The 17092-nt window shown below is 44.0% G+C and overlaps 1 protein-coding gene across 8 annotated transcripts in view; it reads left to right on the top strand.

The window, feature by feature from the left end:
- CNTN4 (contactin 4) overlaps positions 1-17092 on the top strand; it is a 368687-nt gene that overhangs the window by 272950 nt on the left and 78645 nt on the right. For all 8 annotated transcript variants that reach the window (XM_085300035.1, XM_085300034.1, XM_085300031.1 and 5 more), the window contains 3 exons: positions 5423-5626; positions 11894-11996; positions 13076-13260. In XM_085300035.1, coding sequence (XP_085156161.1) covers positions 5423-5626; positions 11894-11996; positions 13076-13260 — 492 coding nt within the window. The remainder of the gene's footprint in view (positions 1-5422; positions 5627-11893; positions 11997-13075; positions 13261-17092) is intronic.

Genomic DNA, 17092 nt, shown 5'->3' with positions numbered 1-17092 from the left:
CTCGGCGCGCACGGCCCCACCGTGCACACGGCCTGGCAGCGCGCAGAGCCCATGCGAGGCTGCGCAGAGTGGAGCCAGAAGAGACAGCGCTGCCGCTCCGCGAGCAATCGCGCAAGCTTGCAGATGAGAATGCTGGGTTCGTTTCCTTGCTGCCGGCCGTGTTAACCTCGGTTGCGCTGCAGTAGCCGAGGGCTGAAGCRAATAGCTTTCCTCAAAGGAAACTTCTTCGTGACTTCACTGTTGCTGTCTCTTGTACCCCAAAGCAGCTCATCTGTGACAGGCAAAAGCAGAGGTATGGAATTAAATAGACAGTAAAACTCGAGCAATTCCCCTATTTAAAATAAAATCACGTTTGCAAAATAAAATAGCAGTAGTAATTCTGTGGAAGTACGTGATCAAGAAGAGCGCAAGCCTCACTCCCAGAGCAGCGTTCGCCGTGTCTGAGTGGTCGTTTCTTACAGCGTGTTAGGATGAACTCCACCTTCCCTTTCAAAATGCCTCGGAATTAGGGACTGCTGTTCCAAACAGCTGCGCCGCTACAAATTGTCATTGCTACTGCTTTGGGTTAAAGGGAGGGTTGTTTTTTTTTTCTTGTAACTTCATTTTCCTATCTGTTTTTTGCCATGTGTAATGAAGCGTATTTCTTACACATCACCATTTACAGGAAGTGCTGCAATTCTTTTGTTTCACGCTGAATAACAGTTCTCGCCTGCTCAGCTTGTTGAGAATGACATAGTAGGTAMTAATACATAAATTATAGGAATCATTAATGATTGGATTAATCTCTGTAACTTTCAGTAAAGCCTGTAAAAACTAATACAGTGTATTGTACCACACTGTTCTTATTAAAAATGATAGATGATCCCATTCTTTTTGCTAATATTAATTTCAAAATTTCACTGTTCCATTCAGTTTTATKGTAACTATAATTATGATGTTTTAATAGCTTTTCCCATAATAGCCACAGAGACATTTTTAAGTGGCAGCCCTATCTTTATGGAAAAGAGTTTAAAAAAGAGAATCCAGAAAASAGTTTCTTGTTCTTTAAGGCAAAGACAAAGTGAAAAACAACATGCACGTGACAAAAAAAGGACCAGAGAATATTATTTTGGTAAATCATATGGTCTAATTATAATAATTACTCACAGTAGAATTCCTGTTCAATTTTCAGTAACATTTTTTCACAACTTGGTATCATTTAAGGTTCAAAATTTACAGTATTTCTTCTTGAGCAGAAATATTCTGGAAATCAAACTTGGGGGACTTTACTACTTTATTTAATAGAGTTTAGCCTCAAATACTTCAGAAAAAATGAAGGAATTTGAACATGGAAATCCAAACCCAGGATCCTCCTGCGGCAGGATGCTGAGGTTTATCCATCACTGCCGTTGCAAAGAAGGTCTTGGGAAGAAGGTAGCATATCTGGACTGTAAGAAAAATTTTAATGCATACCTTAAACTCCAAAATCTGTATTCAGATGGCTTAAATAACTGATCTTTTTCTTAGTTGCTAGCATTGATGGCAACTGTCCTAGTCTAAATTTTTGTCAGCCGTGACTTGTATTTAGGCACGCGGTAGCGGCAGCGGCCTCAGGCTCCGGTTTTAACTGCGCGGTAGCTGTTAACGCGTTCCTCGCCTGTGTTTGCGGTCCGTGTGCTTGCTCCTGCGACACGGAGGTAGCCCAGGCTTCGTGGAGGTCAGCGCGATGCCCACGGCAGCAACTGCTGTGGCAGTTTTTGAAGGGGGTAAAAGCAGGGAAGAAAAGGGCTTCTGTCTCCGTGTGCTGCTGCCGCGCGGATCTCGGTGGGATCTGCAGTTTCACGAAGAGCAGCCTGAGTGAGTGGGGCTTGGCTGCCGGGGGGTCCCGGGGTGCGTGCCGGGGTTGCTGCGTCTGCCGCCGTCTGCCACGCTCTTCTGCACAGCACGGATCTGGCGGCGGAAATACTAATGGGAAATGCACCGTGCTATCCCCATTTGATTGAACTTTTTAGAAAGCCTCTACCAGGGGGCAGGGGAAGGAGCTTGGAGAAGAGGTTAGCAGTAACCACTGCAACATATTTTTACCTGCAGTGTGCAGTGAACTGTTCTGGTTCACATAGTGTGATTACAACTCTGTATGTCCATGTCCTTCTTTTCAACCAAAGCTGAACTGAGCTTCCGTTACCAGCACAATGTGCTCCCCACCTTTTCCTTCCCTGCTCTCTCCGCAAACTTGACTTTTCTGTAGCCTCTCTTGCAGTATGTCAGTGATGGGACAGAGTGTAACATGCTATTCCCTCTCTTTGTCATCTTGGCTTTGTTGCTGTAGACTCTAAGARCAATTCCTAGTATCTTGTGTGCAGAAATGTGTGCTCTTTTGACAAAAGAAAATCTGTTCTCCTTCTTCTGGCAATGAGCATGCCATGACTGTGCTGAGCATGGGTGTTGCAAGTATCCATGTGTGTGTCACCCATCAGCAAGGGTTTGGAGAGAAGAAGAAAGCTCTTCATGTAGTCGTTTGGGGGGTTTAATGTCTTCCATCTGGTGATGGTTTGAGGGGCTCTGTAACACAGGGTGCAGAGACTGCCTGTGAATCTCCTACCACCGAACATTCACAAGCAACTTCTTTATCCTCCTGTCATTGCGCGTACTCATTACAGAAGTGAAGATCTGCCACTCAGGAGTCTTCTCATTCTGAGCTATCATGAAAATCTAGACCATCAGAGCAATGAAGTGGAGTCTGGAAGTGTAAGGTACAGCTCTGCGGTGGGTGACAAGGCAGAGTCTTTGCTGTTGTCAGTGGGATTGCAGCTGGTGGAGTTTAGACTCGCTTTTACAGATTGCAAGTATGCTCAGAAATCTGCAGACAACATTCTGTGTTTGAGAGACCTAGTTGAATGTGCTTTAAAGGGGAAATTAAAAGCACTATAAATWAAGTAAAATCACATGAAAGGGGACCCAAATTAGAAAGAAGTTTGTAATACACTCCTCAAGGTTGTATAGTTTAATGTATAATTGGAGAACCATGATTTTTTTGTTACTATTCATTCTTTGTAGTGGAAGACTCCTTGTCTATAACTTCTGTAAACATTTCAATCACTCCAAGTCACCAAAAGCTGTCTCCATATTTTAAGTGTCTGTTTACACAGTTGTAACAAATTGCCTATGGGATGTGAACTGTCTATTACTTACAGAGAAATTAGTATGTGAAACCTTATCAAAAGAAATCTGTCAACTTTGAAAACCCATAAATATTACACTAAGATCTCTTAGGAAATCAAGGAAATCAAAGTGAGCATGATGCAGTATTTATTTACATGTTGCTACACAAGCAAATGCACTTCTAGATATTCCAGTCTGCTTTATTTCCCATACTTTGCCTTTCATAAGTCCCRTGGTAAGAGAGAATTATCCGGTTTTAAATATATAGCAATAGTGGACTATTCTTAATACCTAAGGCTATGTAATTCAGGCAGTTGTAACTTTGTGGACAATTATTTTGTTGCAGTGGAAGGAAAGCAGAGTTATTTAACATCAGTTCTTTATTATGTCCAAGATTTTGATCTGAGGTTCCTCAGCATTGTGTAGCTAAAATTAGTATAATCTGAAGACAGCTTCAGGGGAGGTTTTGAGGTTTTGCACTCTCAAAATGGGGCCCCTTSAGTTCTGCCTGGGCTGGGTTCTTCGGCGTGAAAGAATCCAAGACCGTCACCTTTCCGTGCTCTCTCTGATCAGACTTCCTTAGTGTTGCACGGCTTCACATTTGCCTCCTCTCTTGTGCCGTGCTTACSCAAGGTTTCTAACCTAGTGCTCAACTCAAATGATGCAGATTTTCCAGACTTTTTGAATATGATGTGCCATATTGACAAGATTGGAAAGCCTCTCTTAAAAATGAAGACAGAAGAGCTGACAAAGCAGTTTGCACAGAGCTCTTGATTGCTCTTACCAGCCAAGAGGCAAGAACTTCTTAACTTAAAGGAATCATCAGCTCAGAAATACATGGGTGTAAACTAATTATGAAATATTTAGCGTGGAAATTAGRGGGTTCTTAACGGTTAAAGTAATACTATCTTCTGGTAGAAAAGTAGGAGTCAAAAAGCTTTCTTCTGCAACGTGTTTATTAATGACACTATGCAAGCTAGTGCATCGGGGGGAAGAACGGGGTAGGGCAGCGACTGGCGATCCAGAAAGTCCCTTCTGGTGCTGTGTGTTTGTGAGGAAGGTGTGGTTAATTCACCGTTCCACGGTCAGAGGAAAATACAATAGTGTTACAGAGTTTGGGGGATTTTAGTAGAAACTTGCTGTGTAAAGGTGCAGTCGCATGTAAATGCATTCCAGAGGAGTAATGGTTATTTGCCTATTGCCGGATGCTTCTGGAGGAGCAAGTTAATTGTTCACCAAGAGTAAATTAAAAAAAAAATTAACTACTTGGACAAAATAATAAGCCAGCTGAGAAGTGCTACCTTGTTTGCGCTGAGTATCCTCTTGACATCAGCATGAGGTTACTTATAATTAGATGCACATGTGTAAATATGATGATTAGATATTCCCACATAAACATAATTATCATATCTTCCTAAAAGTCTAAGCAGATATTTTATAATCCTGTTGTTAAAAATAAATAAATAAAAGCCAACAATCTGCATTCAGCCTCTTAAATGTGTAAACAGTGGGACATGAGGGCAGAATATATTTTCAAAAGTGCCTAATGGTAGTTGAGGTCAATTACAGTTATGACTCATTAGAGTATTTAACTATGGATATGCTTTTTAGGATAATTAGTGTTCCCTTAGAAAACTGCAGCAATCTTTACTCACTGTAGTTCTTCAAGTGTTTTCAGTGTGTTTGGGCATTAGTCTTAGGCAAATATAATAAGGTTATATTGTATTAACCCCACTTATAAACTCTACAAGCACTTGCAGCATGTGTCTCTGTCATTTTTTATTGCTCAAATAACTTCCAAAGATGCATTATAAAACACAGAGTATTATCTAATTAGTCACATAGAAGATTATATCTGTTTAATTTAGTGTTCAGTTTCTTGCTGTTTCAGAAATTCCAAGGGAATAAAATGCACAGTGTGTGGTAGTGCGGCCTGGCAGATGCTCCTCCAAACTGTCTTCAAAGGGGGGGGAACAGGAAAAGCCAGAAAGGTTGAAATGTTTGTGACAGAAAGGGGCTTATAAAATCCATTTTCCGGATTGGACAACCTTCCGGGAAGAGTGGAGGTGTTGGACCCACGTGCAGGCTCAGGAGTGTCGTGTTTGTAGCCATAACGAGGGGAGCTTGTGCAGTACAAGCRCCTCTGGCTTCCGTGAGCTGTGACAGACCTGCTTTGCCTAACGAGAGGGAGGAGGAAAGGTCAGGTGGAGGGCGGGCGGCCCGGCCCCGCGCGCCGCGGCCGCCCGCCCGCCCTGATGCCTCTCGCCCCCTGTGCTTGCAGAGCTGAGTTACGCGTGGATCTTCAACGAGTACCCGTCGTTTGTGCACCAGGATAATCGTCGCTTCGTTTCGCAAGAGACGGGGAATTTGTACATCGCCAAGGTGGAGGCTTCGGACGCGGGCAACTACACGTGCGTGGTGACGAACGCGGTGACGAACAGCCGGGTGCTGGGCCCCCCGACGCCCCTCGTCCTCCGGAACGACGGTAGGTTCAGCGGCTCGGCAGCGCGGCGGGCCTGGSAGAGGGCACTGGGTCTTCTTTAACCGGCTGTCACGCAAAGATTAAGCAGCRGACTGAAATATTTCTGTCTGGAGTTCACAAAGATTCACTGAGAACCTTTAATTCAGCTGTGGCTCAGTCGCARACACTGGTGTTTTTAGTGATGCCGGAGGGGAAGTTGCTGCACCGCTGGCAATAGCAGTGCAATAACAGGCAGTAATTATAAAAGGAAAACCTGGGGTCACTTGACCAAAGACAGGAAACAAAGCAGATTTTAAGAGTTTGGATAGACTGTAGTTTTGCTTGTTTTTTGTAACCTGAAAGTGAACAAAAGCACTTTGTTGTTTCAGTAACTATTAGCACAGGCTGTATTTCTCAGCAGAGTTAACGCTATTTTTAGTAGTCTGTGGAATAAAAGAAAAAAGTGGAAAGAAACCAAAAGAGGATTTCTAAATTTATACAGAGAATTGATTTGTATCATAGGCATTTTTGAGTAGATAAGAAAAATAAATTTGCATGTTAATTTGTAGTGTCTGTTTAAAGGATACCATTTAGGACATTTGTTCCAGAAATAGAAATGCGTTATTAGAACGGCTCCTCGAAGACGAGCCATTGGCACCTAGCGGCGTTTTCCACAAGTTCCTCCCCTGCAGCCCGTGGGTTCCTTGCTGGCAGCCTCCCGCACACAGCGGTCCCCTTCGTGTCAGCACGATTCCCACCGCCGGTGGATGCGGAAGACTGTAGGTAGTGAGGAAGTGTCCACCCTGGGCTGAGGAGTGAACACGGCCCCTTTTCCACGTGCCAGCTCAGTTCTCATTTATGTACAGGAGACTGTGTTGCAGTAAGCACCRTGTCAGTAGTTTAAATGGCAGTAAATTCTGTCCTGCGAGTCCAGAGTAAGTTGACTAGTGTATGGAGGAAAAAGAGGAGCATTTAAAYTCATCCCGTATTAACATTTTCAGTGTTGAAGAAGAAATATTTGTAAGTATTAAATTGACAGTACTTTTGTACAAAGCTTTCCTAGCTGGAATTGCTTCCGTTTATCAAAACCCAGCTGGAGGAGCGCTTGCATTTCCGAAGGTGACGGCCAGTGGCCAGGCAGGCGCCGCGGCTCTGCGCCCGCGCAGCCTCCCTCAGCCCGCGCTCAGCTTTCTTTGCAGCCCCCGGTTGCTGGCTGGAGGTGGTTCGCAGGGACGCTCCCCTGCTCGTGAGTTAAGCAGGAAGGGGGCTGTAGTATCTGCTACATGTGCATTTTAAATTAGGCTTGCACTAATAATTGCATGTATTATTGCATGCATATCGCATGCAATAATGTTTTAAAAAATCTCTGGATCTCAATTTTTTACCTCCATAGAGTAATCCTATAAAATCTGAATATAACACACTATCATGCTTGTGAGAAGCTCCACAAGTGTGAACAAGAAGAGTGTGCCAGGCGCATGTGTGTTTCCACTGCAGATGGGTCGTGTTTGTCATTTGTCTGCATATTTGACATGTCCAGTATATCGCAATCTATACGACACGTTATTTTCTTCACAGCACTCTATCCTTAAATTAGCTGACTGGGAGGCTAGTTCGTCAACAGTTAATGTTCCCATTCCATTTACTTTCAATTAGAGAGTCAAATGGAAACAAATTCCTACCGTGTCTCTTGCACTGAGTTGAGGTTTGTCCCGGCCGGGCGGCGATGGAGGCCTGGTGCTTCCCGCGGGGCCTTCCGGGCACGGAGTGCGGCGTGCGCCRCTCAGCGGCGGCGGGGCTCTGCCCTCGGTGTTGCCGGCGGGCTGTATTTGCCAGGTTTGTAGGACTGCACTKTGCATGCTGATTTCTGTCCTGTGAGAATCCTCTAAGGTGTCTTTTCTTTTTTTTCCTTTTTTTTTTCGTTTCTTTTTAAACTTATGGCAGCAATTTTTCTTCATAGAGTCATGAATMACTCAGATTTTTTATGTTGAATATCTACCATCTTGTCACAGGTTTACTTGTGTGTAACCATTCTGATAAAATGCCCTTCTTGTATGTGTGTTTTCTTAAAGCTCTGCTTGCTTCAAAATGCCAGCCTCTTGAGCCATAGCTTGTGAAAGGAGAAGATACAGGTATACAGAGTGAAATCCAAATGCTCAGACATACTGCATTCCCCACCTGTGCCTTTTATGCCTCTCATTGGCTTGTTTTTAGTTGCAAGGCTCCAGAGTTATACATCTCCTGATGTTGTTTGTAGCGACTTTTTGCAAGCGACAGTACATTCTCTTGGTGACAGAAATCAAGTTTCCTTTCCCATTGCTGTATTGTGGAAACAGAAGGTGCCTCTTATCCCATTACTTATCCTCAGACAGCGTTTTCTCCTTGGGGACATAAATCTCTTAGGGGGTATAGGAATGGTGGTGGGAGCAGAGTGTGCTGAGACAGCTGCCTTGGTCAATATTAGCCAAACTCTCTGTTTGTGCAGACAGAGGTTATCTGATGATGATAAATATGATGTGCAAAGTATATTATGTGCTAGGAAAAAGATGTTTTTCCTCTGTCCATCTTAAAAATTCCCTCCTACAAATGCATTTAACTTGACCTCGTTTAAATATTTTGGTCTCTGCAGCTGGCAGCATTTGCAATGGTAAGTATGTGTGTCGTGCTTTGCYGGGACAGGTTTAAGCACAGTACTCGTAGGAGTGCAGCGGTCCCTGAAAGTGCACGTCTGTCCTTTGGGATTTGTGCTCTTGAGGTGTACATGTGTCTTCCAATGCAGGGCTCCAGGAATTACACCCGGCGAAAGACGTTGTGTTGGGAAGAGAGTAGAATTATAGTCTGTTCAGCTATCTTTGAGCCAGGTCGCACTCTCCTGGATTTTATTCTCCCTGTTGCACAGCAGCAGTGTAGATTTTCTGCATTTGCATGGTTTTCCCACAGAAGCCTCTTTCCTTCTCCTCCACCTCTTTCACATCACAGAAATGTTGAAGTATAAAGGGAGAAAAGGTGCTCTGAGTTACGGTTTGGGTTTCAGCTGGGATTGCCGGTTCTGGTCTGACCAGAGCCAGGGCGGACTGGTGCTTCCCTCTGCGGAAAAACAGCTCCCTGCGCTGCGTGGGATTTTCGTCCTGGGAAGGACAACGAATCATTAAATGCATACAGCGCCGAAGAGAAGGAGCGATCCCTGCTCTGGGGCCCCGGTGGGAGCCRGGCGGGCGAGCTCAGGCTGCGGTCTCGGCAGCTTGCCTCCGGAGGGGCCCGGGGGATGCGATGCCGGGCGAGGAGCGAGGCTCGGCCGCCGGCCCCGGGGCTCCCAGGCGCCTGCTCTGCAGTGCCTCGCTTCTCTTTGGAAAGCGCTTCAGATTTTTACATCAAATTAAAGCAGTAATAGTAGGAAAGAACCAAAATAGACTTGGAATAAAAATACCATCGGCACCAGCTGTGTGGGCCAATTAAACTTTAACGTCTCGCAGGTGCTGTCAGGAAAGGCATATCATCTCCTCAGACAAATTAGCTTGCTTCACAGTTCCTAGGACTTCTACCCAAACCCACGTTTTTAAGCCTTGAAACTGGGAAACAAATATGAAAGCCTCTAAGCTCAGACATCTAAYGTGTGGTGACCGTGGAAGCGTTCTCCAAGCTGCAGACCCTGTGTTAGCCTCCTGGGYTGCCCCTCGTTCTCTCCGCCTGCGCTGGTGAGTCTCGAGGTGCTGAACCGCCCGAGGAGCGGCAGGAGAGGTAAGGGCTGGCTGCGAGCAGGGGCCTTGGGCGCTGTGCGGAGGTGCCTCTGCTGCACTCGCGCTTTTCCTGCGAAGCGAAGAAGACAGGGCTTGCAGCCTACCCCATGTAGGCACGTGGGTAGGTAGGTTTATAATTCCCCTRGGAGCTGTGTGATTTTTCTGGGTACTGTTGCTGATTCTTAAGTGGCTGGAGGCTGTAGTAATGCTAGTAAAACAGCTGTTGGATTTCCTAGCTGTGAGAGCAAGYAGGTTTCCAGAGCTGCAGGGCTGTGGGTAAGATGGTGACTGTATCCAATTTTCAGCTGTGTCAGGCAGCCTTCATTTGGTGTGGGGATTTGTCACCACTGGGATGAGAATTTTCCAGTACAGCCCCAGGCAAGAAATGGGAAATGAATGAAGAAAGGGAAGACAAAAAAGCAGGTTTTTTTTCTTCCTCCCATTCCTCACTCCTGTCTTCTAATCTGTTGGGTATGTGAAGTATTAATAATACATCTTGCCTTAATTTCCTAAACAGCCTGTTAGTGTCAAATGATACTTTACAGCCTACTTTTCATGGGGGGACTGAGTTATTGCTTTAGGAGTGGAAAGTGAGCAAGAATTGTGACTTCTTCCCTCCTGGTTCTTGTTAGCTTTTTAGGGACCGTTTTAGACGATAGGGTGCAGTTGGCCCCTGCTAGGCAGTGAGGCAGGAGCCCTGGGGCCAGGGGCAGTGACACTGTCCTCGGTTGTCCCCTTTTTTTTGTCTCTCTTGCTTTGCTTGCTCAGTTGTGGCCTCTGCAGCTTGCCTTGATGTGTCACCTCCAGTGTAGTCTCTCTAAGCAAGTCTCCACTGAGYATTTGATCATAGATTGTTTGAAAGGTAGCCTCTTCCACAGCAAGTAAATAGGTTAAATCTGGTTAAACTTTCATGGGAAGCCCCTTGTATGTTTGGAAGCTCTTCCGCTCTCAAATCTGCGATCCCCGTTGCAGACCATGGGAATACCCCTTTGAGAAAGCGTCTCAGTAAATTTGAGTATCAGCAAAACAATGCTGCTGTTCCCAACCATTCCCACACAGCCTATTCTTGGGAATAGCTAGAGCTATTTCTTGTTTTGGCTGAAGCTCTCCCAGTAAACAATCAGCATGAAGTCCAGAGAAATTTAGTTGAGATTGCRAAGATTGGCGAGTCACAATCGAGTGAACAGAGAGGATTTTCTATTAGCTTGATGGAACTGGCACTAGCAGCCCTTGCGGACCGCAATGTTAATGTGCAAAGGGCTAATGAGCGTTGGGCCCCGTAATTCTTCTTTGCATAATGCCGAAGCGTAGGATACTGACTGATGAGGTTCCTGGGATACGTGCTTGCCAGGATGTGTRTGTGTGTGGAGAGAGAGTATTCATATCCTTAATGAATGTTTCTCGTTTGGATGAGTGATTTTTGTGCAGCAACTACTCTTCATAGAGTGTAGCAGCAATGCTTATTTGAAAGAAATGTGTTGAAGAACAACGACGTAACCGCTTAGTGCACCGAAACAGGTAATCTGGAGGTCAGCAAGTAAAGATAGATCTGATGTAAGCCTCATACTGAGCATTTTTAGCTGTGAAACTCCTAATGTGAGAAGTAAAGCAAAGGGCTCTTATGCTACCTCTAAACTTGCAAATCATGCAGCACTTTCTGGAAAGAAGTGAGAGACACAAAGCGCTGTTGCAGTCGTAGGCTACATAAAGGCACCTAATTTTCTGGTAGAGCCTGAATATCTCTGTGAACACAGGCTGTCTGATCTGTGCATTTGTGCATACTAATAGCATTCACCGGGTTTGAGCCGGCATTGCTCCCGCTTACAGACGAGCAGTGCTGCATCCCCTGGCAGCARCCGGGAAGCCGGTCGTGTTCCTCCGCTTGGCAAACATCCAGGACGCGCTATGTAGTTAAGATTTAAACTGCAATCATCAATTAGCTGATAATCACTCTTGGTGAAATTATATGTACTGGTTTTAAGACAGTACAGTGACTAGAAATATAGCAATTTATCATGAGTATAATGGCCTTTTTATGTGCACAAATTTTTAAACACAATTTCATAAAGAAACTGCCACAAAAGGTGATTTACTGGGGCAGTAAAAGATAAAGAAATTAGCCAAAGAGTATATGATCTCTAAACATCTAAATTCTTGAAGTTAATGGAAACTTTAATTAGCTCCAGTGCTCTTAAAACTTTTTCTAATGGCTATTTGTTCCCCATTTCAATTTCTAAAAGGTGGTGAACCTGCCTTATTATTACTTTCCTTATTTTACAGATTACCTGCAAAAATCCTGAATATTCAAAAGCAAAAAGTAACAGAGAAATTTAAATCTTTGGCAGATGGTATGGAGTGGTGGTTCAAATTTTCTTCTGGCAATAAATGGGAAAAGAGCTTACAGTACATGGTTGTTAGAGACAGGCTGTGTTTAAAATGAATGGATTAATTGGGCAAGTAATGATGTATAGAACAGCTCTGCATTAGTGCAGGAACACTTGCGAATTTATTGCAAAAATTCAGCCAAGCTTTAGCATCTATTTTATGTTCACAGGGGTGATGGGAGAGTATGAGCCAAAAATAGAAGTACAGTTTCCAGAAACAGTTGCCTCTGCAAAAGGAACAACAGTGAAACTGGAGTGCTTTGCCTTGGGAAAGTAAGTTCTGGTCCATTATTATTACTTCAGCTCACTCCATTTTATAGTGCTATATGGTAGAGTTCACTGGATTCATAATCATTCATGTTACCCGGCAGGTGCTATTTTTTTTTCCTAGCATTTCTTACAGAGAAAGGACTTAGGGTGGGGGCTTTGCTCACCAAAAATTTAATCTCTCTCTCGAGAAGAGATGCAACTTACTTTGTAAAGATATGCCCATGTGTCTTGTTCTGAGGCAACACTTAAAACATCCCTCTTGTTACTAGAGTAAATATTGGCAACACTACTAAGGTGAATGTACAGGATTGGCAGGAAAATGGGCTTATCACAGCAGCTACCAGACCTCAACTTTGTGAAAGCAGCATGCTTATAATAGAGTTTCCTGCTTTTAAGATGGACTGTGCGAGTGACACACCACTGGTATAAATACATATTTGTATACACGCAGTACCCACAATAAAATTGCCCTAGACCTTGGCAGAGACTTTAGACTTACCATGTTTTCATCATTGTCAACTGTGAAACAGAATTAAGTTGATTGGTCAAGTGGGTATCAGGATAAGACTCTGAGCTGTGACTCAAATTGATTCCCATTGTATTTCACTTCAGATGGGCCCAAGCTCAAGAATATGGAGAAACAAATTAGCCTTCTCTCACTTCCAAAGGAAAATATGAGAAGCACAAAATTGCAAGCTGTTGTTTGGTTATCAGGTGAGAGGATTAAGAAAAGCAGTGGAGCATTTCTGAAAGCGTTTCAGAGGAGGGTGCCACCTCCTAGTCTCCCTTCAGTACCTGTTTCTCAGGCATCAAGAAAGGCTGGCTATCATCAACGGGGTCCTCTTTCTCTTGAGTGGTAGTTGAAGTTCGTTTTGCTGCTGGATCAAGATTACAGTCTATATTTCCAAGTGAAACTGTAGTTTGTCTAGAGACTGAATTTGTTGTTGGCAGCATAGATTGAGTGGATCCAAGTCTGATTGTTATTAGAAGCTATTTTCTTCTTTTCTAAGCATGTGTTAATAGTCGGTAAAAGGACACAGCTTTTACTGTGAGTCTTATTTTGCCGTATTCTTCTCATTTAGCCCAGTTCCTACTATTAGCTGGAGGAGAGCAGATGGGAAACAAATACCCAGAAAAGCCAGGAGACACAGATCGAGTGGAGTTCTTGAAATCCCAAATTTTCAGCAGGAAGATACTGGACTCTATGAGTGTGTAGCTGAAAATGTGAGAGGGAAAAACGTGGCACGAGGACAGCTGACATTTTATGGTAAGCAGACTGCCTACTTTCAAAGGGTTTTATAGCATGAAATGCAATATGCAGTAAATATTTTTGTGAGAAAGTCATTTGGGGGGATATTTTTAAAATTACTTGCTTTACAAACAGTACTTACCAAAAAGGGTGTAATTTGAAACAAAGCCCGAGTAGTGCATGTTGATTGAGATGCTGATCTGTTGGAAAACAAAAACCTATCACTGGAAGGACATTGGCATGGTAACATGCAGAAAGCACTAGCTTATTTGYGTTTTTCTAGCAGCAAATGTAAAACTGGTTCTTCTGGTGAATCATTTTGGTGGCTACAGCTTGTGATTTATTATGCACATGTTGCCCCATACTATAGGTATAACTTCCAGCTTGTGTTAATAAATGGTAGTTGCTTATAACTGACTGGGCTGCTTTCAAGAGGGGCCATTGGTAATTGTTCCGTAGTCTGAAGAAGTGGAGATTTAACCTGCAGAATCCTTTCCACCTCAAGACGCTGCATCTGCTTCTGGCAGAATCAAATCACAGGCATTGATCCAAGCACAATATAAATGTAAAATTTCAGCTTCAGAGGCCCTCTATTTTAAGTTTGTGTTGGTGCCTCTAAATCCTAATAGAAGTCTCTGCTCATCCACAATCTTCTATTGGAAACARCCCCATCTTTCAAATCGTATTAGCTTGTGGGAAATGACTTGAGCTTGCAAGAGGAAAGCTTGAGCTGTTCTGAGTTGCTRCAGATTTACTTGTGTAGGAGACTGAGCAAGAGTTGCAGAAAGCTTCCTTAGAGGTAAGGATAGGCAGTTGGCTTGGTATATAGTTTCAATTGGGTATKTTTTGGAAAGGAGAAGGCTACAGATTGCTTGCCCCACATACATGTTTACAAAGACCTCCCCACAATCAGGAAAATATTTGTTCCRTTGCTACCATGTTATCATCTTCAGGAGCACAATACAATGCCATTCTTTATTGAACACATGAAGAGAAATTCAGTGTTTCCTTTACCAAGAATGCTCCTAAGGGCCTAATTTCTGTCGACCGGGAAGATTGGGTTGAACTCCAGAGATAAGAGGATTTTTTTTTTTTTTGACTTATAGTAAGTTTGCTACAGAAGGAGTTCAGCATACTCTTCATAAAACTGTTTTGAACATGGTGAGCAGTGTAAATTCCTCCTCACACTTTAAAATTGAAAACCTTTCTAAAGGACATATTTCATTGGGAAATCTTTTGCAGTTTTTGGCTTTTTTCCCCCCATTTCAAAAGAGCGTTTTTCTTTAAAAATGGGCTAGAATATAATATGAGAGAAGGACATTAAAAAGGGCTAAAAACATAAAAACAGAGGAAAATWTTTTATGTTAGGGAGAGAATTTGGGGTTGACGCAAAATATTTTTCCCTTTTTTTTAATTATAAGAATAGCGAATTTTTGTTTTTCCCCCCAAGTGGAAACTAATTGAAAAGATGCCAGTTATACAGTTCTGACCAACCCAAGACCAAACCTGCCTTCTGCATAAAGCTGCAAATTAAGTCTTTGCTCTACTGCAACCAGAGCATATATTGGATTATAGTCTAAATGATGTAATGAATTTACCAGTCTAGATCCCATTGCTAGAGGACATCAGTGCGCACACAAGAGCTGCTAGCGTGACTGTTGCCAATTTTCACACGTACAAGTAATTTCAGCAAAGAAGCTAAGGATTTTATGGAAAGAATAGTGAGTTYTTGTAAGATTGGGGGCCATCTTTACATCTACTTTTCTTCATGTAAGCAGAGGACTTCTTTATGCAGAACTGTTAGCTTGTAACCTGTGCGAATTAATGTTTTGAAAGGTAATAGATTAAAATATTGTCCTCTTTGCTGTTACCTTCAGGGCGATAAGTTCCTCGTCTGTAGGTGTCCAGTTTTCCAGGATAGCTTATTTTGGCAAGCACTTAGGATTGCAAACGGATTGTTTTTTTTTTTTAAAAAAACAAACAAACAAACAAAAAAAAAAAACTTGCTTTCTGCAACTAGACTTGAGCTTTGTGTGGCACTAAATTTCTGTGGAAAGTAACTTCTATAAACATTTTATGCAGCTAGTTCAARCTGAATGAAAGTATTTTCCTTTAATCACTTTTCCTTTTAAAGCTGAGAAATACTCTATCTCTGAAATATAACTGTAATGTTGGCAAAGCTTTTGAAGTTGTTTTAGGGGGTCAGGGGTTCACGTCCTGCAAAAGGAACACTCCAGAGTATTTGATATGGAAAATCAGACTTGTTACTTAGTTGCAGCATTGCTCGGTGAAATGTGCTATCACAACGTGTGCCCTGGAGATTACAATCTGCCTCTAACAGTGTTACTCTTTTAAACGGAGTTATCTGCCTCTATGCATAGTACAAAAAAGAAGAAAATGAAATTCAAATTTGCCTGCTTGCTGCAGATAACCCAGGCATACYGCTGTTGTCAGCTTCCTCCGGTGCTCCTGGAGGTTGTCAGGAAAGGTTGACTTTTGTTGTATTTCATTCTTGTATCAATGTTTGGGTTTTTTCTCTCTGTTAGCATATCAGTGACACTAAAGTTGTTTGATGTTCTCATTGCAGCAGGAAAGGTTAATTAAAGTGTGAGGGAGCTGTTCTTCTGCGTTTCCTCTGCCTCGAGCCCCTACGAGAGGTTGTGGTTATTGTTTTCCAGCCGCACGCGTCCCGMGTGCCCCGTGTCCTGCTTGATAGTCCGACATGATAGAAAACGTGTTAGTGGTAATGCGTTTACAGTGACCGGTGCCTGTTTTCTTGATTATTGTAACTCTGAATGGGATGCTGGTTGTTCTTCTGTCCTCGCTTGCTGTCTGCCGTTCCTAGCCAGGACGGCAGGTCTGAAATCAGCTCCGGAGAACTAGCAAATTGGGRAGCGGCCTCCTCTTTCTCACGCGTACTCAGCGAGCCTGAGCGCGTGTCGCGCTGCGTTCCCGGCTCTGGGCCGTACGCTTTCACGAGCCAGCCCAGATGAGGTCCCCTTGGGCGCCGAAGGCGAGCTCGCAGGCGCGAGCCGGGCGGCGCGGGGCTCCGCGGCGGCAGAGGCGCAGGGCTGCCGCGGCTCCGCGCTGCCTCCTCTGTTTCAAGCTCCTGCTTTTTCGTTGAACTCGGAAGTAAGGGTCCGCCGAGCTGTCAGCTACGTGTTTTGATGCGCGGCGTTTCAGAAGCACTCGTGTTGACCTGCTTCTATTTTTAATCTGACTGCTCATAAATTTTAAACTTTATAACCCTACATGAGGCAAAGATTTATAGCCTGAGCAAAAAACAACCATTTTTGTCAGAAATGCAGTAAACAAGATCACATTTCCTAGCTAATTTCAGCAAAGAAGTGCTTTTTCTTTCATAAAGCCAGCGTCACGCTGACACTCRTCACCCGTGGGGACGTTTCGTGGGTGTTGAGTTCTGAAGCCCTTCCCCAAGATGCCATTTTAGTTAAATCCTCCTTTGTCAGCCGGTGCCAACCCAAAGGTCGTCCTGTGCCCGGGACGAGAGGCCCCGGGCGGACCCGCGAGCGCGGCGGGCTCGGCAGGCGATGCTTTCGCCGTTAATCGCTGTGCTCGCAGCCTTTCCTGCGAGGGCCAGGAGCCTGGTAGCCCCTGCGCCCTGCTGGCACTCGCTGGCCTGCTGCTCCGTTGCCGGGTGTCGCTGAACGTCGCCGTACCACCGTACAGACCTATTGCTCCCTGGCAGTTGGGGTTTTTTACTATGAATGTATTTCTCAGCTCAAAGTGGCCACTTCAGTTCTGCTTCAGTGTGCTTTGGGGCTTTTCTGTGGCGACTGTGTGTCGCTGAAGAAAATGCAACGTTGTAAGAAAATGCACGCTTTGGAAA

This window comes from Rhea americana, unplaced genomic scaffold, assembly GCF_003343005.1.
Source record: "Rhea americana isolate MKP2758 unplaced genomic scaffold, rheAme1 scaffold_16, whole genome shotgun sequence".
Taxonomy (NCBI): Eukaryota; Metazoa; Chordata; class Aves; order Rheiformes; family Rheidae; genus Rhea; species Rhea americana.
This window is presented reverse-complemented; position numbering and strand designations above follow the sequence as displayed.